At 43.4% G+C, this 20,032-nt stretch overlaps 1 protein-coding gene across 2 annotated transcripts in view; it reads left to right on the forward strand.

Annotated features, from left to right (window-relative positions):
- Window positions 1-20,032, forward strand: part of LOC127607656 (low-density lipoprotein receptor-related protein 1-like) — a 99,340-nt gene that overhangs the window by 47,934 nt on the left and 31,374 nt on the right. For both annotated transcript variants that reach the window (XM_052076154.1, XM_052076155.1), the window contains exons 9-30: window positions 1,089-1,278; window positions 1,355-1,498; window positions 3,107-3,343; window positions 3,422-3,602; window positions 6,417-6,639; window positions 6,875-7,064; window positions 7,156-7,281; window positions 8,271-8,411; window positions 8,651-8,776; window positions 8,849-8,965; window positions 9,844-9,924; window positions 10,795-10,962; window positions 12,209-12,391; window positions 12,474-12,671; window positions 13,755-14,000; window positions 14,593-14,790; window positions 15,434-15,638; window positions 15,720-15,884; window positions 15,976-16,220; window positions 17,592-17,723; window positions 18,439-18,666; window positions 19,027-19,201. In XM_052076154.1, coding sequence (XP_051932114.1) covers window positions 1,089-1,278; window positions 1,355-1,498; window positions 3,107-3,343; window positions 3,422-3,602; window positions 6,417-6,639; window positions 6,875-7,064; window positions 7,156-7,281; window positions 8,271-8,411; window positions 8,651-8,776; window positions 8,849-8,965; window positions 9,844-9,924; window positions 10,795-10,962; window positions 12,209-12,391; window positions 12,474-12,671; window positions 13,755-14,000; window positions 14,593-14,790; window positions 15,434-15,638; window positions 15,720-15,884; window positions 15,976-16,220; window positions 17,592-17,723; window positions 18,439-18,666; window positions 19,027-19,201 — 3,899 coding nt within the window. The remainder of the gene's footprint in view (window positions 1-1,088; window positions 1,279-1,354; window positions 1,499-3,106; window positions 3,344-3,421; window positions 3,603-6,416; window positions 6,640-6,874; window positions 7,065-7,155; window positions 7,282-8,270; window positions 8,412-8,650; window positions 8,777-8,848; window positions 8,966-9,843; window positions 9,925-10,794; window positions 10,963-12,208; window positions 12,392-12,473; window positions 12,672-13,754; window positions 14,001-14,592; window positions 14,791-15,433; window positions 15,639-15,719; window positions 15,885-15,975; window positions 16,221-17,591; window positions 17,724-18,438; window positions 18,667-19,026; window positions 19,202-20,032) is intronic.

Raw genomic sequence — 20,032 nt, forward strand, 5'->3', positions numbered from 1 at the left:
AAAAGAGGCAACTATTCCAATGCCTTTGAAAAGGAAAACACTGGACATTTCAAGAAATCGATGCTGTTAAATAATTTTCCTATGACTCAGAAAGCAAAATGGGATCTAATAAAGGCGTATTAATTCTGTCAGACAAATGCATTATGCAAGAACGTGGCAGTGAAAAAGACAATGATGAGTAGTTTCTGGTTTCTCCGGAGTCCAAAGACTTCTTGACGCAGGATCCTCCAAATGCTCGTATTGATGCATAAAGCTCTATTTTGACCACAAGGAGAAACAATTGCAGTGAGCTCAGAAATCCAGACTAACTGAGAAAAAAAACATCTGGGCTGCTTTTCGTTGTGTCGCACGCCAACTTAGTACAGTATGTGCATCTGACATCTTCTCCGACTTGGCCTAGCCACATGTTATGTGATCTTATCTTTGTTTCACGTTTTCTTTCTCCGTTTGTTTGGTTTACCGTCCGCACAGGATGCGAGAAGCAAAAACATAAATAACTACTACCCACACAGAGAAATTTCACGTGTAAGACGATAATTAAAATTTTAAAAGACACTTAACAGTCTGAATCTCTACTACGATTTACCTATAAAGCATAAACAGTTTCATCCCTGTAATGCTGATCAAAGTATTTTTCCGTTACCATATCAATATCTTTCCTAGCTGTGGCGATTGACCTACAATGGTGTCTTGAGATACAAGTTTAATAATAATCTGCAGTAATACTCGCTGTTTTCCCCACTGAACAAAGAATACAGTATATGCTCGTGAGTTGCTATATTCTGATGAGTTTGTAACTTGTCCACCTATGTGTGTTGCTGCACCATTTATGTTCAAATACCCAGCCCTCGAAGTGTTTTAAGACCACCACATAGATGTGTCCTGAATTCACAAGCCCACCTGCGGCGTTTCGTACGATGTGTTAGCATTAAACTAGCAGCAAAGTTATGCAGAATCTGTTTAAACATTCATCATCGACATAACTTTGAGTTCCCACCTGGTGAGAGGTGGTGAAGTAAAATTTTATGTGGTGTTTAAATGCAAGGAAAATAATAAGAAACACATTCTGTCTTTATTTCTTGTCCAAGATCGAGCATCTGTACGGTCTGACTGTGTTTGAAAACTACCTCTATGCCACCAACTCGGACAATGCCAACATGCAACCCAAGACCAGCGTGATACGGATCAATCGATTCAACAGCCCAGACTACCAAGTGGTGACGCGGGTGGACAAAGGAGGCGCGCTGCATGTCTATCATCAGAGGCGCCAACCACCTGGTACGCACCACTTTTCGTCACGTGCAATGTTTGCCAGCACATTGGCTTCGTCTGACATGTCTTCAATCCTGTGCAGTCCGAAGTCACGCGTGTGAGGTGGACCAGTTTGGAAAAGCGGGAGGTTGCTCAGACATATGTCTGCTGGGCAATGGACACAAGACCCGCACGTGCCGGTGTCGCTCCGGATTCAGCCTGGGAAGCGATGGCAAGTCTTGCAAAAGTAAGTGCCGTCATTAAACGATAAGTTGAATGTATGTGAAGGAAGGGAATACTATTATCGATGTCTCACAGAACACAACAGGAGAGATTTTGAGAATTACAATAGCTCTGATCTGTTAGGACTTGATTTTTGATAACCACGGTAATGGTCCGATTGGAGGAAAAAGTAAAATGGCAACTACCGGTAGTTTTCCCAGAGATGCTAGTCTGCTTCTGGCCTAAGGTTAATATAGTTACAGGAACTAAAACTAACTTTGTTTTTCTGTTTGTTGTATATGTTAAATTGCTCCATGCACAGCACTTTGTGTGCAGCAATGGCTGTTTGAAAGTGCTCTATAAATACTGTTGACTTGAATTGAGTTGAAACATTGAAAAAACATTCCGGCAACAAAATTAAATTAAAAATCGCGAATGGTTAGAGAAAACAAAAACAACTGAACTAAATGAAACTACGGCTTACATTTATAAAACTAACCATAATCGTACCAAAAATGTCCTTTGTTTTCATTTTTTGTCAATTAATATCTTACATAAGACTAAATGGTACTGTATGAATGTATTTATTTGCTGTATGTCTGTAAAGAAGGAAGAGCAAACAGAGAATTGCAGTTTACTTAATTACATATTACTGTGTTACTATTTTTTTTATCTTGCACTTGGCAAATACTACAAAAAATTAAATAATATAAACCAATACTAAAACTAATGAAAACCTAATTAAACAAAGCATTTTTGAAAAAAACAAACTAAAAAATAAAAATAAAAAGAACTCTTAAAAAAACAAATCTAGACAACAAAAGTCAAAATGAAATAAAAACTACCTATAATGAAAAATTCAAAACAATCACCCTGTTCAGGACTGCTGTCAATGTGCCTCTGAGCAAGGCAGCGACCCAAGCCCCTCAAATGGTACAGCTCTATTTGTGTCCCCCTTTTTAGTCAGATGTCTCTTGTGTAGGATTTGTTTCTCTATGTGGTGTGCATCAAATATATACAGCACAGTCTGAGCAGAGTTTTTTTCCCTTCATGGTTTAACTAAAACACTGCAAAATTTGCAAGGACTTACTCAGTGTGCATGAGGTAACAAAGGTCAAGTTCGAGGTATTTTCCTCAAATCCTCACATTTTTAGGGATTATTGACCAATACAGAACAAGCAAGTCAATGGATTTTGAAGGTTATTCCTCTCAACATGTTGGAGGCAGCTGGTTTTCATTCAATTGTCCTCACTGAACAAAGGTCTCTTCAGAGATGTAGACCACTAAGAAGCTTAGAAAGAACTGATGGTCACTGGGGCAGTCTCTACCGACACTGTCATTCCTGTAACTACTACCCAGCCTCCCACCTGTCTATGATTTTTATAACAATTCTGTCAAAGTATATTCACACGAATGTACCTTTTTATTTCCTTAGTGAAGTCAGACTGCCTATGAAAATGTCTTTAACACAACATAAAGCTTTATGAAGAGACTCAATTGAGGACCACTTTCGATTCATTTATTATTCTTAAAAAAATGAAAATAAAAATGACCTGAATTAGCATATAATTTGCTCATTTGTTCTAACAAGTGTATGTTTGAAAATGATTTCCACCTCCTTGTTTTGCATCAGAGCCGGAGCATGAGCTCTTCCTCGTCTACGGTAAAGGTCGCCCGGGGGTCATCAGGGGCATGGACATGAATGCCAAGGTTCCAGATGAATACATGATCCCTATCGAGAATCTGATGAAGCCCAGAGCTCTGGATTTTCATGCAGAGAGCGAGTTCATTTACTTTGCCGATGCCACCAGCTATATCATCGGACGGCAGAAGATCGATGGGACTGAGAGAGACACCATTCTGAAAGAAGGTGGGTTATGACACCTCGGGGAAAAAGATTATTCCCACAATCAGCACAGGAGACTGATTTCCCCTCCAACCCCCGCAGGGATTCACACGGTGGAGGGCATCGCTGTGGACTGGATGGCAAACAATTTATACTGGACAGATGACGGCCCCAAAAAAACCATCAGCGTTGCTCGGCTGGAGAAAGCCTCCCAAACCCGCAAGACTCTCATTGAAGATAAAATGACTCACCCTCGTGCGATCGTGGTGGACCCTCTCCATGGGTAAGTGAAATGGAAGCAGGATGGGGGGGGGGTCATTCCAAATGATTTCAATTTAAGATCAAGCTCAAGGTCTTTGGCACAATGGCATTAGCTTGTGTTCGTTTTTGCAGTTCTATAATAACCACACACACACACACACACACATACACTTCCTGAAGCACTCCCCCTATTGACATAATCTGTGACCTCAGATTTGATTTTTTTTTTTTAATATTTAGAAGGAATGAGGTTCGGGCAATCAATTTACGACAGTGTCTGCTTACACTGTTAGCTCAGACTGTTGAGCAATGATGTCATATTCCCCATGTGTCTATCTTGTGTGTATGTTGAAATATGCCAGGCACAAAACGTCATTGCTTCATTGGCAAAAAGCCCTGCCGCAAAGTTTGGGAATTACAAAGTGTAGACAAATGATAGGACTTTTAGCAGCTCCGCTATCAATGCTGTTGTTTACACGTACTTATTTGTGGTTACGGAAAGGGCTTTGTGTGATCATGATTAAGAAAACCTTTATTAGTCTCGCAATGGAGAAATTCCAGATTCACAGCAGCAAAGTTATGAAAGGAAGAAGTAGAACAACAAAAAAATAGGAGCTGCTGGAAAGGCAGCCACTCTCGCGGCGCCATTTTGAAGTCAAAATAACAAAAAATAACAAGACAACACATAGGACAGAGACAGTCGTGCAATCTTCACCACTTTTCTGCATACACTTTGTTGTCTGAAGCAGTTATAGATGAAAGAGGAGAGGATCAAAGTGTCCTTTCACTAGTGGATCAGAGACATCATGCTGAAAAATGTGCACACGTCTGCTACAAGCAAAGTTTTGAAAGCAAACACGAAGCTGTAGCGTCCATTGACGAAAAGAGATGAGTTCACTTCTCCTGTCCCACATAATCCGCTTCAAACTCCAAGCCGCGACTCCCAGCTCCAAATCCGCATCGGCACTCCGCGCCAACGCTCCTTTCTTCTCATCGTCGGCTCCTCAAGACCTCCATCCATCCAGCCGCAGACCGTTCAACAGCACCGATCTCTCCGCTGAACAAAGCGGGGCTGTGAAAAATGCTGCCCATTACAGGCGCAAGACACAAGCGCCCCGGGACTGTCCAGCAACGACAGTCAAATGGCGCCAACATTCCTCCCAGTCAAAAACAGTGCTGGTATATCCATGCTGCCGAGAAGGCGCAACCACCAAGCACAGTGTCTCCTCCTTGATGAATGTCGTGGCCAAAAAATGCTGAAAAAGGTCCACATCAAGTCCACACGACGTAACAACAAACACAAAGTGACAAAAGAAACACAAGAACAACAAAAAAAGCAAGGCTCATGAGAGCACTTGCTGACGGCTGCCTACTCGGGCGCCATCTTGACTTGACATAATGATGGGCCATTCTCTCATTTCGTCTGCTCTCTTTCAATCATCTTCCCTAATCCCTAATAATAACTACAAACGCAGACCTCCACCACGGCTGAGGTCAATGTGAGTTAGCGCTGTACATGTCTACAGACACATAGACATCTACCTGATTTTTGCTTTCTGACTTACTTATTGAGAAATTTGAACATCGTGTTCCAAAAAAAAATGTGCACCCAATATTAATAATATGGAAAACTAATTCCGGGTTGCACATCTGTTGCCAGTTTTGTTGTCATCTTTTCATCAATTTTGGAGGCGTATCCAGTTCTTGGTCATGTCCCTATTTGTGCCATATTTTCTCCACTTGATGAGATGTCCTCACTGTAAGGTGTATTGAATTGGAAATTCTTTTTGTACCCTACTCCTGACTGATACCTTGAAACTATGGGATCCTCCGAGGTTTTAAAGCTCTCTGCTGATCATGGCTTGTGCTGTAAGATGTCACAACAAAAACCTACTAGAGCATACAACCTTCAGCCACATTCCCTATTCTAATGGGGAGCACAGTTGCACAACCGTTTTTTTCTTTCTTTTTTTTAATATAACCACAAATATTTTGGACAGTGGTATTTTTATATCGACTTCATCTGTCTTCAATGGCTTAGTAACCAGGCGGATCTGTCTGTCACGCTGTCGTACCGAGCATAATCTGACTGTGTATGGATGAGTCTTATTACCATGACCTCCCGGGGCTCTGTCTTGCGAAATACATGCTCAAAAATGCACACACTGACACACACACACACATATACACACACACACACACACAGTGGTTTGCTGCCGTGATGTGTGTTGACAGCGCTACCCAAGGGAAAGGCACTAGCCTGCACTAATGCCCGAAATCCATCAGACTCCGGGAGAAAAGGCTGCAAGAAGAGACACCTACAGGAGAAATGGAAATTAAGACAGATGGGGAAGGAAATACATTGGTTGAGCAAAAGAATTGAGACAGACCTTTTCAGCAATTACTCGCTCAAGGTTCGCTTACAGTTTTATGTTCGCCTTGAATTTTGATTGTTCAGCACACTTTGGGAGCCAGTTGGGGAAGGATATTTTCTATTCTAGCATGACTGTGCAATGCAAGGTCCATGAAAGGCCATCTTGGGCTGTATTTCTGTTGCAAGAATAAAATAGAATCGATACGGTGCAAAATCTGGTCTTCCCAATGGAGTATGAACTGTTATTTCTCTAAACTGTGGACGATATTTTTTTTCCAACCATCAATATCGGGGATCACCAAACCTTTTGAAACGACATATGCCGGTACTTTTTACAGTATATAGGGCAGCTATTTAGAAAACAAAAATTCAGAGTGTGTTGTACTTTCAATGCAGCTTGATAGAGTCATAGATTATATTCATGTCAACAAACGTGCACCTGTCTTCCTCGGTCTTCTAAAGGTGGATGTATTGGACCGACTGGGAAGAGGATCCCAAGGAGAGCAAGCGAGGAAAAATTGAACATGCTTGGATGGACGGCTCCAACAGGAATGTTTTCCTCACGAGCAAAACGGTGCTGTGGCCTAACGGCCTGAGCCTTGACGTCCCACAGGGCATCCTTTACTGGGTGGACGCTTACTACGACCGCATCGAGATGGTCTACCTCAACACCACAGAACGCAAGGTCAGAATCCGGCCACGATTGGAGCGCTTTAGCCTAGCATAGCTTAGCTTTAGCACTGACGCGTTTTGTTTGTGAGTAGCTTTTAAGGAAATAACCTCAAAGCAGTAGCATATATTCATCGTGGCATGTTGTGCCAAGATTTCTAGCGTCATTCGATGGGAGCAGGCAGAAATTAGAGGAAAGGTCATTGTTGTCACATTTGATCCTTTTCCTCCATTTTTCCTCGCATGGATAGACGGTGTACGAGGGCCAGGAGCTGAACCACGCCTTTGGCCTTTGCCACTATAAACACTTTTTGTTCTGGAACGAGTATCGGAGTGGAAGCATTTACAAGTTGGACACCACCACTAGCACTGCTACCCTGCTGCGCAATGAGCGGCCGCCTATTTTCGAAATACGCATGTACGACGCTCAGCAACAGCAAGGTAGACCGTCTGGCATACAAGCCGCTACTTGTGTCGGTTGTCTCTGGTCTCAGCCTTTGTGTTCATGCCCCTTCACATTCTTTATCTCCAGGTTCTAATGCATGCCGTGTGCACAACGGAGGCTGCACCAGCTTGTGCTTGGCCATACCAGGGGGCAGGCAGTGTGCCTGCGCAGAGGACCAAATACTCGACCCCACTGACAACACCAGCTGCAAAGGCAAGTATCAAGCTTGTGCCTTTGCTTTAGACAGTACCTAAATTCTGGAGCAGATTAGTGATTTCAGTAATACGAGCACCGGCATTGTATACTCGCAAGCCATCATGTACTGTATGGTAGATCCATAGAATTGAATGAGGTCCACTGCGACACACACACACAGCGCACTGTATTAGATACGTTGCCTTTTAAAAGGACAGCTAGAATGCCTCACACCTCTGGCAAGACAAATTAACATTGTCCTTTTTTATCAGATCACAAATCATGGCTCACCAAGCAATATAGTTCTTTTCCAGCCCTGTATTTGGCAGTATTGGACATTGAAATTGTGTGCCGGTCGGGTCTATGCCCTAATTGCCTCAATGAACCGGTAAACCGCGATGCTGCCCAGAGTGAGAATAAATTCCTCCATCGGCAATTTGGCACCTTTATCCAAATCTATTTCAGACTTAATGACTTCCTCCTTTTGCCACCCATCAAGTTAAAATCAGTAGTTTGCATTCTATCGTACGAGTTAGCCTCTCAAATGTATTTTTTAATTTTAATCAGTGTGCCATAAGCTAACTGTTGAAATCACCTCACAGTGCAATTCGATGCCGTTCAATAATGCTGAAAACTAGTCACAATAATAAACATGAAGTTGTTTGTAAAGATGTGGTTATTTAGTGTAGGCTATTTTTCATTTCAAATCTGCTTATGACGAACATACCACAATAAGACAAAATAATAAAATCCATCCAATCAAAAAGAAAAAAGAAAACACAACTATTCTACACAAAACCAAAAACTGACATTACAAAATCTACAAAACAAAAAAACACCCAAAAATGTCTGAAGTCTCTTTAAATGCCGCTAGAGAACATACCACAAAATGCTCCCCATTGTGTATAACTCTGTAATTGCCAGTTTTTGCCTCTACATTATTTATTTATTTATGTATTTTGCTTTCCCGCCATGTTATGATTTTGCCTCTTCTTCTCACCCCCTAGCCAACCCATCTTACGTGCCGCCTCCTCAGTGCCAGGCCGGAGAGTTTGCCTGTAAGAATAATCGCTGCATCCAGGAGCGCTGGAAGTGTGATGGCGACAACGACTGCCTGGACAACAGTGACGAGGCCCCCGAACTGTGTCGTGAGTTCGCACGCATGCCCACACAGGCACATCCACCTCAAGCCCATCTCTTGCTGTCGCTGAGGGACATGCCCTCCAAATGATCACATTGATTCAAGTTAATGTGGACCTTCCTGCTTGTGTCAACTCCTCCAAATGAAACAAAACGACAAAATAACCAACGGCTGACTTATTACAAAGTCATTTGCATGTCATTTCAATCCACTTCTCACCTTTTTTTTCTCCCCCCTCTTATCCAGACCAGCACACTTGCCCCACCGATAGGTTTAAGTGCCAGAACAACCGCTGCATCCCCCTGCGCTGGTTGTGTGACGGCGACAATGACTGTGGCAACGATGAGGATGAATCCAACACCACCTGTTCAGGTAGCCAGATGAACCGGAACCGGATGGAATCACGTTCACCCTTCTTGTTTGTGATCATGCGGTGCCTTTCAGCTCGTACGTGCCCACCCAATCAGTACTCGTGTGCCAGTGGGCGCTGTATCCCCATTTCCTGGACGTGCGACCTGGATGACGACTGTGGCGATCGGTCCGATGAGCCCGCCTCTTGTGGTGGGTCAACCTAAACCCCTTCCTCACAGGCCACCCGAGCCGTGTTTTTAGCAGTTCACTGCCCTGCATGCAATGTACCAATGTAGGATGGGGGTCAAAGGCAACATAGACATTCCGCTGGCTTCCAAGATCGTGTGAAAGACAAAACGGAGGCGTCACGCTGGATACATGTAAAGTTAGCTTTTTTGCTGATTATCTCAACGCATTAATCAGGTGCAATATTTGTGTGAAGACACACATACACATGGCAGTGTCCCGCGTCGCTGAGGAGGAAGGGTGGCCAAATGGCAATTCAATGGCGATTCAAAATGAAAAATCAATACTTTAATTTGAATGGGCACTGATGCATTTGCAGCCCCTGATATGGATAAAACGCGTGCATTCTTCTGTTTAAATTCATCATCCTGAAACAATATTACCGGTAATCAGACTGCCGTCTTTTGTCTAGTGGTGGCGCTCAGAACATGTTGGTGTCCATCCATCCATTTTCTAATCCATCAATGTTCAATCAGCCAGCCATGCATGTTTTTGGAATGTGGGAGGAAACCGGAATACCGGGAGAAAACCCACGCAGGCACGCGAAGAGCATGCAAACTCCACACAGGAAGGCCGGAGCCTGAATCAAACCCTGCACTTCTGCACTATGAAACGGACTTGCTAACCAGTCGAACACCGGGCCGCACATGTTATTGTAAAGAACATTCTTGACTTGGCATCCCCTTTAAAGGTTCAATAAATTTGCAGGTTTTGTGTCCTTCAAAAAGACACACGTGCACGCGCGCGCACACACAATCCCAGTCAACATGGCTCTTTTCTCACAGCCTGATTTTTGCACATTTCAATCTACAAAATAATCTTCTCTCTTTTTGTGTACGTAGCCTACCCCACATGTTTCCCCCTCACCCAGTTTACCTGCAACAATGGACGCTGCATCAACATTAACTGGCGCTGTGATAATGGTGAGTGCGATTTCCGGATTTTACCCCTCCCCCCCCCCCTTTTTCCACGTTTTCCCTATCTCATCCTACCATGTGTCCGTCTTCGTGTCGCGCCACAGATTTGTGTCTTTTCTATCTGTTGGTGGTTGAGTTCCGTGCTATTCGCCCTTTGTGGTGTCTTGCGTTGGTTCTGTCTTTCAGAAAAGGATTGTGATGACGGCTCTGATGAATTGCATTGTCCAAACCTGGCCGGTTAGTGCATAGATCAACATGCGCCACAGCAGCCAAGACGCTTGCCCAGCTCCTAGATTAGCCCGGCAGGCTAATAAACACTTAAAGGCTGCTTGGCTTTAAACGTGGCCACAGGCTGATGCCAATCTCGCTGCTGCTGCACAAAGCTCCAGTGCTAAATTAGATTGGGCGAATAACAAACGCATTATTGAGTCAGGTAAAGATAGAGAAAGTCTAATTGGATATTTTAGAATGACAGGTCAAGTGATCAAAGGAAGCGTCTCGGCGGGATTCATTTTCTATTCGCTCACGCCTGTCAAGTTAGATTCTGTCGCGATAAACATGATAAAGGACAGGTTTTTTATTGGGTATAAACTGCTTATCGTGCTCTCCTGCCAAGCTCAATGTATCTACGGCGAGTACATTCCCTGGTGGCGCATGGTCTGATCTATGCAGTTTCTGTCATTATTAAAGCTCTCATCATTCATATTTTGCTGTACGCCATCTGTTTACCGTGTGTACGTGTTTATTCCATAAAAATACCACTGTGTGAACGCTATATAGATTTCAATATGCCTCTCTTACGAAGGGTTGCCACGGAGGCCGTGGGCAACGCTTGCATGGGTAACAAGTGCCGTGATCGTGAATTTTTCCTTTCAGATAATGACTGTGGGGACAACAGTGACGAAGCGGGCTGCAGTCACTCGTGCTCGAGTGCTCAGTTCAAGTGCAACAGTGGCCGATGCATCCCGGATTATTGGACCTGTGACGGGGATAACGACTGTGGGGACTACAGCGATGAAACGCACGCAAACTGCACGAATCAGGGTGGGTGTGTCAGACTGTTTCGACGCGATACCTTTGGGGGGTGGAGGCTATTGATGATGACTGTGTTTGCAATGAACATTTATTGGTTTGAAGGCTGATAGGTTTGAAGATTAATTATTCATCAAAACAAAAAGTGAATTTTGTTTGGGGTTTATGAGTTGCTTGTATTTCTCAGCCTGCCTATTCGTTCTAAAGTGGAAATTCACATCCAATCAGATTGTATTTATGTCACCCATATTCTGACTTCTGTGCCCCAAGAGCAATATTTACAAGATATCTGGGGATTGCTATGAAATGTTGTGATGCATCCATCAAATTCATTTACCTTCTTTGATATTATGGGCTAGCGTCTCATATAATACAAACACAATTTTTGAGGTTCTTGTTAAACGTTTCAGCTATAACTTTATTTATTTACTTAATTAGGCATTGTTCAATATATTTTTAATATGTAGTTTAGTTTAGATTTGTTTTGTTTGATGAAAGCAAGAAAACTGGCTCCTCTCAATCAATTTTACTGACAGCTAAAGTCGAGTCTGACCCGGAACAAAGAAGCTGCTTCAAGGGATGTCTGAATTAGGTTTTTGCTGCCTGGATAGAGTGGCACCTTTTTTTTGTTTTGTTTTATGTATAACAGCACAAGCTTTAGCCTTGGGCAATGACTGCACTTCATAGCAGCATTCATCACGGCAACCTGCCACGAATGCCAATGGACTCCTCTGATAAGCGCTGCCATTCACACGTACGGCTTAGGTGTGCATCACATTCCGCACGTGGATTGTGTTTCACTGGCGTTAAAATACTGGCAAACCAAATTTGTATTTATTGTACCCAAGTGTTTGGAACAATGGGACAGTTGTGAGGGGGGAGGCTGCTCCTCTGTTTGTTTTTTTTCTCTGACTCTTGGCTAAGTCTGTTTGGTACTCACCAGAGTGTATATTTACATTTTAGGCAAGAGATGTAACAGATCCTTGGATCTGAGCGGTACCAGATGGAAAACGCCTACCACGACTGACAACGAATTGGCGTCTTCAGAAAACCAGTTTTATATAAACATGCCACCTTATCTCTTTTATTATGAGGAGAGACATAAACAAAATAAGACATTGTCCAATGCTTTTAATGATTATACAAGGACCATCTGGTATTGGATTAAAAAAAAAAAAGAACAGCTTGTCTGAGCTGCCTGCTGTTGGTCTGAATGAGATGATACTGTCGCTCAAGCGACCTCTCCTTTACCCTGCAGCCACTCGTCCACCCGGTGGCTGTCACACAGATGAGTTCCAGTGTCGTATGGACGGCCTTTGCATTCCCCTGCGGTGGCGCTGTGACGGGGATACGGACTGCATGGACCTGAGTGACGAGAAGAACTGTGAGGGTGTCACGCACATGTGTGACCCCGCAGTCAAGTTCGGGTGTAGGGACTCTGGTGAGGAGTCTGACGTTGCTGCAGATGAATCAATCGTTCGCGACGCTTCGCTCCGCAAGTGACAATCGTCATCTCTTTGCAGCGCGGTGCATCAGCAAAGCCTGGATGTGCGACGGAGACAGTGACTGTGAGGACAATTCGGACGAAGAAAACTGCGAGGCGCTGGTGTGTAAACTGTCTCACCACGTGTGCGCCAATGACTCCACCATCTGCCTGCCTGCAGAAAAACTTTGCGATGGCACGGAACACTGCCCAGATGGCTCTGATGAAAAGCTCTGTGGTAAGCACCAACATGACGAAGGATTTCTTTTTGGTGCCGGAAACATGAAAATAACGAGCGAAACACCATCTTTGTACCCCTGAGAAGTAAGCTTTGATTCAGCCTGGCACTAATTGTATCCGGCTGGTCCAACTGGATTTATACCTGGCTGTCATCACACAACGCGGGTCACGGTTTTATTAGACTCACATTCACACTTGTTGCGTTAACAACAGCGCTTGAGTTGGCAACATTCGCCAAAGTGGTGTTTCTTGAGTGAATTTTGAATTTAATTTTTAACAAGTCGGATGTATAAGATCAGATAAGAACTCATCCTGTCTTCATATTCCTCGCTGAAAACTCAATCAACCGTATTGGCCCAAATATAAGACGGTCCTGATTATAAGACGACCCCCTCTTTTTCAAGACTCAAGTTTGGAAGGAAAAAAAATACTTTTTGAACACCAAATTAATGTTTATACAGAATATAATGACAGTACGTCTGAAACAAATGATTATAACAATATATTTGAGAGAAAAAGCATGTTACTTTGCCTCATTCAAATCTTAATATCTGAACATTTAAATGTGTAAACTAAAGTGCAATCACATTTGTCAATGAATGGCTTCTGGTTTTCGAAATGTAAATTACAACATAACTTCTCCTCAGCTGCCGGTTAACCTGGCTGATCTTCGACCCACTTTTCTCTAGATTGTCGCTACGTTTCTCCATTTTCTGTTATCTCTTCTATTATTTTCTTCTCTTTTCTTTCTTTCCGCTATTTTTATTTTTATTCTTCGTGACAGGGGTTCACTTTGGCCTGGGGAGTCAAGTTCAGCATTCGCTTCAATAATATATGGCGCCATCTAGCGTCGTGAATGGGTATAATGTCTAGACCCCGAATATAAGACGACCCCCACTTTTTCAGTCTTATTTCAATGCAAAAATCACTGTCTTATATTCGGGCCAATATGGTATATCAAGGTGTACGCTTCAATAGGTTGTGCGGTGAGCTGAACTGTTTCAAAACATGCCTTTCGATGACGCTGCACAGGAGAGTAGCTAATTCTCACGCCTTAACATCCGGATTTGCTCTTTTTTAGACTTGTGTTCACTGGACAATGGCCACTGCAGCCACAATTGCACCGTTGCCCCTGGCGAGGGTGTGATTTGTTCTTGCCCGCTGGGAATGGAGCTGCGTTCGGACAACAAGACCTGCGAGATCCAGAGTTTCTGTGCCAAACATCTCAAGTGCAGTCAGCGCTGCGAACAGGACAAGTTCAGTGTGAAATGTTCTTGCTATGAGGGATGGGAACTGGAGCCCGATTTGGAAAACTGCAAGAGCAGTGGTAAGTAAAAAAAAATATTGCTTGAAACATTCGTGGATTGTTAAAAGACACCATTGAACCATTTGAACCCACGATTGATGAATACTGCGCAGGAAGGAATGAAATATAGAAGTCGCTTTGTTCCCGGCAAGGAGTCTAGACAGGCTCGCTAAAAATGCGAAAGATAATACTGAGTTTCACATGCATACTTGACACGAGGTAAAATACAAAGACTCTCAAGTACTATTAAGTACCGGTACTTAAAATTACAGTCGCATTGAATCACCTTTAAATTAGATTATCCAGCTAAAGAGTATCCTCTTCCAGCACAATTCTCGTGATGAATCATCCTGCGGGTCACTGCTAGAGCTTTCGTTCTTCTTGTCGCTTGTCTAACTGCCTGCTTGACACTGTTTTATTTATGCTATGTTGCACTCAGGCGAGGTTTTGAGCATGTTTCCGTAAAGCGAGGCAAGTCGCATGTACTGTTTTTCTTTTTGTTTGTTTTTTCAATGTCACACTGAAAAGTGGCCCCCGCTGAGACTCAATCACCATCTGGTCAACCGTGTCCTTTAAAAATGTGCCCTGTGACTTTTATCCTTCCTTTTCACAGATCCTTTCAAACCCTTTATTATTTTCTCAAATCGTCACGAGATACGCCGCATTGATCTCAATAAGGGAGAGTTCAGCGTCCTGGTGCCTGGTCTGAGGAACACCATCGCCTTGGATTTCCATCTCAGCCAGAGTGCCCTCTATTGGACCGACGTTGTCGAGGATAAGATCTATCGTGGCAAGCTATCTGAGAATGGGGGTGAGATTTGTGTTGGGTCATGAAACCGAAATTATGACTTTGATGTGATGAAGTCCATCAATACTGAAGCTGTACCACAGCAAAAAACAAAAAAAACATGGGATTGAAATTCTTAGTTGTCGTTGCAACTTTCAGTTCCTCCTATCTGGGGTCATCACAGCGATTCACTGGCATAAAACCATACTCACAAAAAAAAAATTTGAGAATGCGTAGTGCCATATGGCTGATGGCATCTGCGACCACAAACGGAGATGCAGTTTGAAAAGGCTTTGGCAATTACGGGTATGACTAACGTGCACTTGCTTCATGGGATGTGTCGCTTTTATTTGAGACCAACTCGAACCATATCGCTTTCTTTTTAGGTACTACTGTATTGCCCAACGATCACTGATGGTACTTCCTCCCAAACATATTCCAAACTAGCTTTTGAATGAATAAAGTGTTAGCTCAGAATAAAATTTAGTGGTTCTCATTTGCATAATTTGGAAAGCCTCAAGCAAAGTAAATCAACTTTGGAGCAAAGTGAATGAAATCTGAATGCCTATGATCTATAAATGTTCAAATATTGTGCAAATAGTTGAAGAAAATAAGTTTCCAATTGGAATGTTTTTGACATGTTTTTTGTTGTTGTGTGCATCTGAAGCTTTAACCAGCTTTGACGTGGTAATCCAGTATGGGCTGGCGACCCCTGAGGGCCTGGCGGTGGACTGGATTGCAGGAAATATTTACTGGGTGGAAAGCAACCTGGACCAAATCGAAGTGGCCAAGCTGGATGGCACCATGAGGACTACACTGTTGGCTGGAGAGGTGGAGCATCCTCGAGCCATCGCCCTGGATCCCCGTGATGGGTAACTCCTGCACTGCAGTGCACACGCCATCGACTGCTACTTTCACAAGCTGTTCCTCCTAAACTCTTTAACCCTTCTCAGGATCCTCTTCTGGACTGACTGGGATGCCAGTTTACCAAGGATTGAAGCTGCATCCATGAGCGGCGAAGGCCGAAAGACTATCCACAAGGAAACTGGCAATGGAGGCTGGCCAAATGGACTCACTGTTGATTATCTAGAGCGCCGCATCCTCTGGATTGACGCCAGGTCAAACACAATAGGCTTTTTGAGTCGAAAATACTCTCGTATTGCTGGGATGAAATCGGAAATCCACTTCAACGCTTTTTGTTCATTGTAGGTCTGATGCCATTTATTCTGCCAAATACGACGGCTCTGGGCTGATTGAAGTCCTGAGGGGCCACGAGTATCTGTCCCATCCCTTTGCTGTCACCATGTACGGAGGTGAAGTTTACTGGACGGACTGGAGAACTAACACGTTGGCCAAGGCGAACAAGTGGACTGGGAGCAACGTTACTGTCGTCCAGAGAACCAACACGCAACCGTTTGACCTCCAGGTCTACCATCCATCCAGACAGCCTGAGGGTGAGACCCCCCCGACAAGTAGCTCACTGCGATATGGCCTGGATTTTTGTTCTTCCATGCAATTTCTGTTGGTGTGCAGAAATTGTGTTTGTCCATTTCAAATATGCCGGTCAGTGACAGGGCAACTGAAGTTATCCACCAAACTGCCACAATGATCCACACTTTTTTCTCTATCAACGTGGCACATCTGGGCTTGTCAATATGGAGCCATTTGCTCCAAATGAGTGTGATGCGCTTGCTCTGTGCAGTTTCACCAACAGCTCTTTTACATTCTCTCTCGTGGTGCTGGGCCTTTTCGCTGTGGCATTTTATTGAGCAGATAATATCAGCGCTATCGGACTGTCACTGCTTGTCTTCAATGCTACAGCCGGCCGATGTCCATTTGATGAAGAATGCATCCTGGAGGCCATATGGGGAGGGAGGGATGAAACCTTGCTCTAAAATAAAGTGAAGCTAGAGAGAACACTAAATGAGACCGCAGAAATGTAACCAGTCCTTCCATATGTGTGTTACTCATTAACTGCAGTTGTGCATATGAAACGTGAGAGACGTCATGCATGCTGTGATCGCAAAAATGACAATTCCAGTATCGATAATCAGCCGCCCTCAGAGTGGAGACTTTAGTCTTGCTTCTCTGCCTCATTTACTTAATACCGTAATTCAAATCTTAATATCTGAACATTTAAATATGTAAACTAAAGCTCAATCACATTCGTAAATGAATGGCTTGTGGTTTTTGAAATGTAAATGACATCATACCTTCTCCTCAGCTCCCAGTTAACCTGGCCGATCATCGACCCACTTTTCTCCAGATTGTCGCTACGTTTCTCAAATTTCTGTTCTCTTCTATTATTTTCTTCACTTTTATTTCTTACCGCTATCTTTTATTTTTCTTCTTCGTGCTACTGCTATTTTTATTTTTATTCTTCGTGACAGGGGTTCGCTTTGGCCTGTGCAGTGAAGTTCAGCAATCGCTTTAATGATATCTGGCGCCATCTAGCGTTGTGAATGGGTATAATGTCTAGACCCTGAATGTAAGACGACCCCACACTTTTTCAGTCTTATTTCAATGAAAAAAACACCGTCTTATGTTCGGGACAACACGGTAAGTCAAGTCAAGTCAGCTTTATTGCCAAATATGCTCAATGTATGTATAAATATGTTAAATAAAATAAATAAAACAAATAGTAACAACAGACAACCAAGGGCACTTGTGATTATTGTGACTTGTTTTAAGTGCAATAATCGTATGTCAAGTCCCCCTATGTAGCACTGATGATGAAATCAGTGGCTCTATACCCTAAATACTGTCATTTGAGATCCACAAATGAGGAAAGTTGTGATTTCTTTTCTTTCTTTTTTTTTTTACAGCACCGAATCCATGCGCAGCTAAAAATGGCCAGAAACCATGCACTCATCTATGCCTCATCAACTACAATCAGACATTCTCGTGTGGCTGCCCCCACCTCATGAAGCTCGGGCCTGACAAGCGTACTTGTTATGGTAGGCATGAAAACACACACACACGCGCACACACACAGAGTAGCTACAGCACAAGACGAATTCTCGAGTCACTCTCTCTGAGCTTGCAAATAATTCCCTCTTGCTTGCTTGTTGAAAGCAGACTGTAATCCCTGTCCTTGTTGAATAGTTTATTTTTGTTTATGTATATATATGAGTGTTTGCTGGCAAGAGCAGTGTCATTTTTTTTCTCCACTTTGAGGTGCCATTATTATGACGGCTTTGGTTTCCATTGAAGTGACTGTGTGTGTGTAGTCGGCGTATGAGATTAGTATTCAGGGCAGGGTTTGCTATTCTCTTCTGGGGTAATGGAATGGAGAGGCCTGTTCTTGTCTGATGCAGGCATCCACCGCAACCCTGCGCACTTCGCCTGGCTGGGCTGATCCAGCTTGACACTGTTATTATACCCCTCCTTCTCTCTTTCACACCATTTCTTTTCCTGTCTATCATTTGCTGGCCACTGCGCCAGGAAAGTGGTAATTGGACTGTCGAGACAATTGTAGTGGATAGGTTCTCATTGCATTCAATCGCATGCCCGCAACTGTGCAATCGAGTTGGCCGGCAAGACGCAATTGATGCAAAAGTTGCAGGAACATGAACCGTTTATCCAAGTGGCTGTAATGATCTAGTCATTGTTTTACGTAAGTCTCTGGAGGTGCAAACAAAGACAACATCTCATCGCCTCCCCTTCCCTCAGAGTATCGTCAGTTCCTGCTGTACGCCCGGCAAATTGAGATTCGTGGAGTGGACATAGACAACCCCTACTACAACTACATCATCTCTTTTACCGTGCCCGACATTGACAATGTAACCGTGGTGGACTACGACGCTCTGGAGCATCGCATCTACTGGTCCGACGTTCGCACTCAGACCATCAAGAGAGCTTTCATTAATGGCACCGGAGTTGAAACTGTGATCTCTGCTGGTATGACTCATGTACACTATGATGTTGCGTTCATGTCCATGTAAAGCAACAGCACTAAATTCATATCGTGTTTTCAAATCTCAGATTGTCGAAACAAGTGACTGCAGTGGCACCTTGACTTACAAGTGCCCCGACTTTTTTATTTTTCATATTTTGCTTTGTATTTTAAGCCAAAGGCTATCTACAATTAGCTAACAATTGTTACGTTATTGGAATAACTGTACTGCATTGTACTGTCCTGTACAATTTATAAAAAAAAACTAACTTAAAACAAATGAGACTTTATAAATCAAGATGCGACTGTACATAAAAAGTAGTCATATCAATAATTTTGTCTTCTGTGCGTTCATCCATCCTTAGACCTGCCCAATGCTCATGGCCTCGCGGTCGACTGGGTGTCCAGGAATCTGTTCTGGACCAGTTATGATGCCAATAAGAAACAGATTAACGTTGCAAGACTGGATGGTTCATTCAAAAACGCTGTGATCCAGGGCCTGGACAAACCCCACTGCCTGGTGCTGCATCCCATTTTGGGGTTAGTCATACACGGAAAACTGTCATACCTTGTCAATGTAGAGCTGATAGAAATGTCTCTTTGAAACCTCACAGAAATCACCATGAACCTGCAACATGTCCTTTCCTCCTGTTTCGCTCAACTCTTGAAGATGTTTACGCTCCGCCGGTCTGTCTGTCCCGATTTCTGTTTCCCTGTTTGTCCTCCTTCCTTCTTCTCCTTTCTTGTTTAGCAAATGTCTGTTTTCCTTCGTATCTTGAAATCCAGGCCCCCCGCTGAGCTCCCCAAAGCAAACCTGCCTGGCCTCTCTCCTAACCAGCACAGCAGATACAGACCATTTGTATTTATATGCAATCTGTGTTTATCCTGCAGGAATGTTTTTTTTTTTGTCTGTTTTTCAGGTGGTTTTGAAAGCCGACATTCGTTAGCATTCGGTTGTGGCCTTCTGGTTGTTGTTTTTTTTTTTTATCTCTACCTTCCTTTCAGAGACTAGTCCTTTCTTGAAAAGTACACTTAAATGGAGGAATGTTTCAGACGTGAGCATTGTTGGCGTGAGGGGAAAATGAGTACCAGATGCTGCTATATGCATTTGTCCTCTTTCTGACACGAACATAATGAATGCTTCGAGGGGAATAGCGGGGGGTGGGGTAAGAGGCAAAGAGTGTGAGGGGGGTGGGACGAAAGTCTGCTGCATCCTGTCATTATTTGAATGAAAGGGAATTTTAGCAATCAAATAAATGGTGTGGCGGAAGCTTAAGTGAGATTGAATGTTACTTTTAAACAGGCAGCAACAAAGGCACTTGATCTCTTCTGGAGCCAAATTAATGCGTTTCTGCCCTGTCCAGCACACTT

The sequence above is a fragment of the Hippocampus zosterae genome, chromosome 9 (assembly GCF_025434085.1).
Source record: "Hippocampus zosterae strain Florida chromosome 9, ASM2543408v3, whole genome shotgun sequence".
NCBI lineage: Eukaryota > Metazoa > Chordata > Actinopteri > Syngnathiformes > Syngnathidae > Hippocampus > Hippocampus zosterae.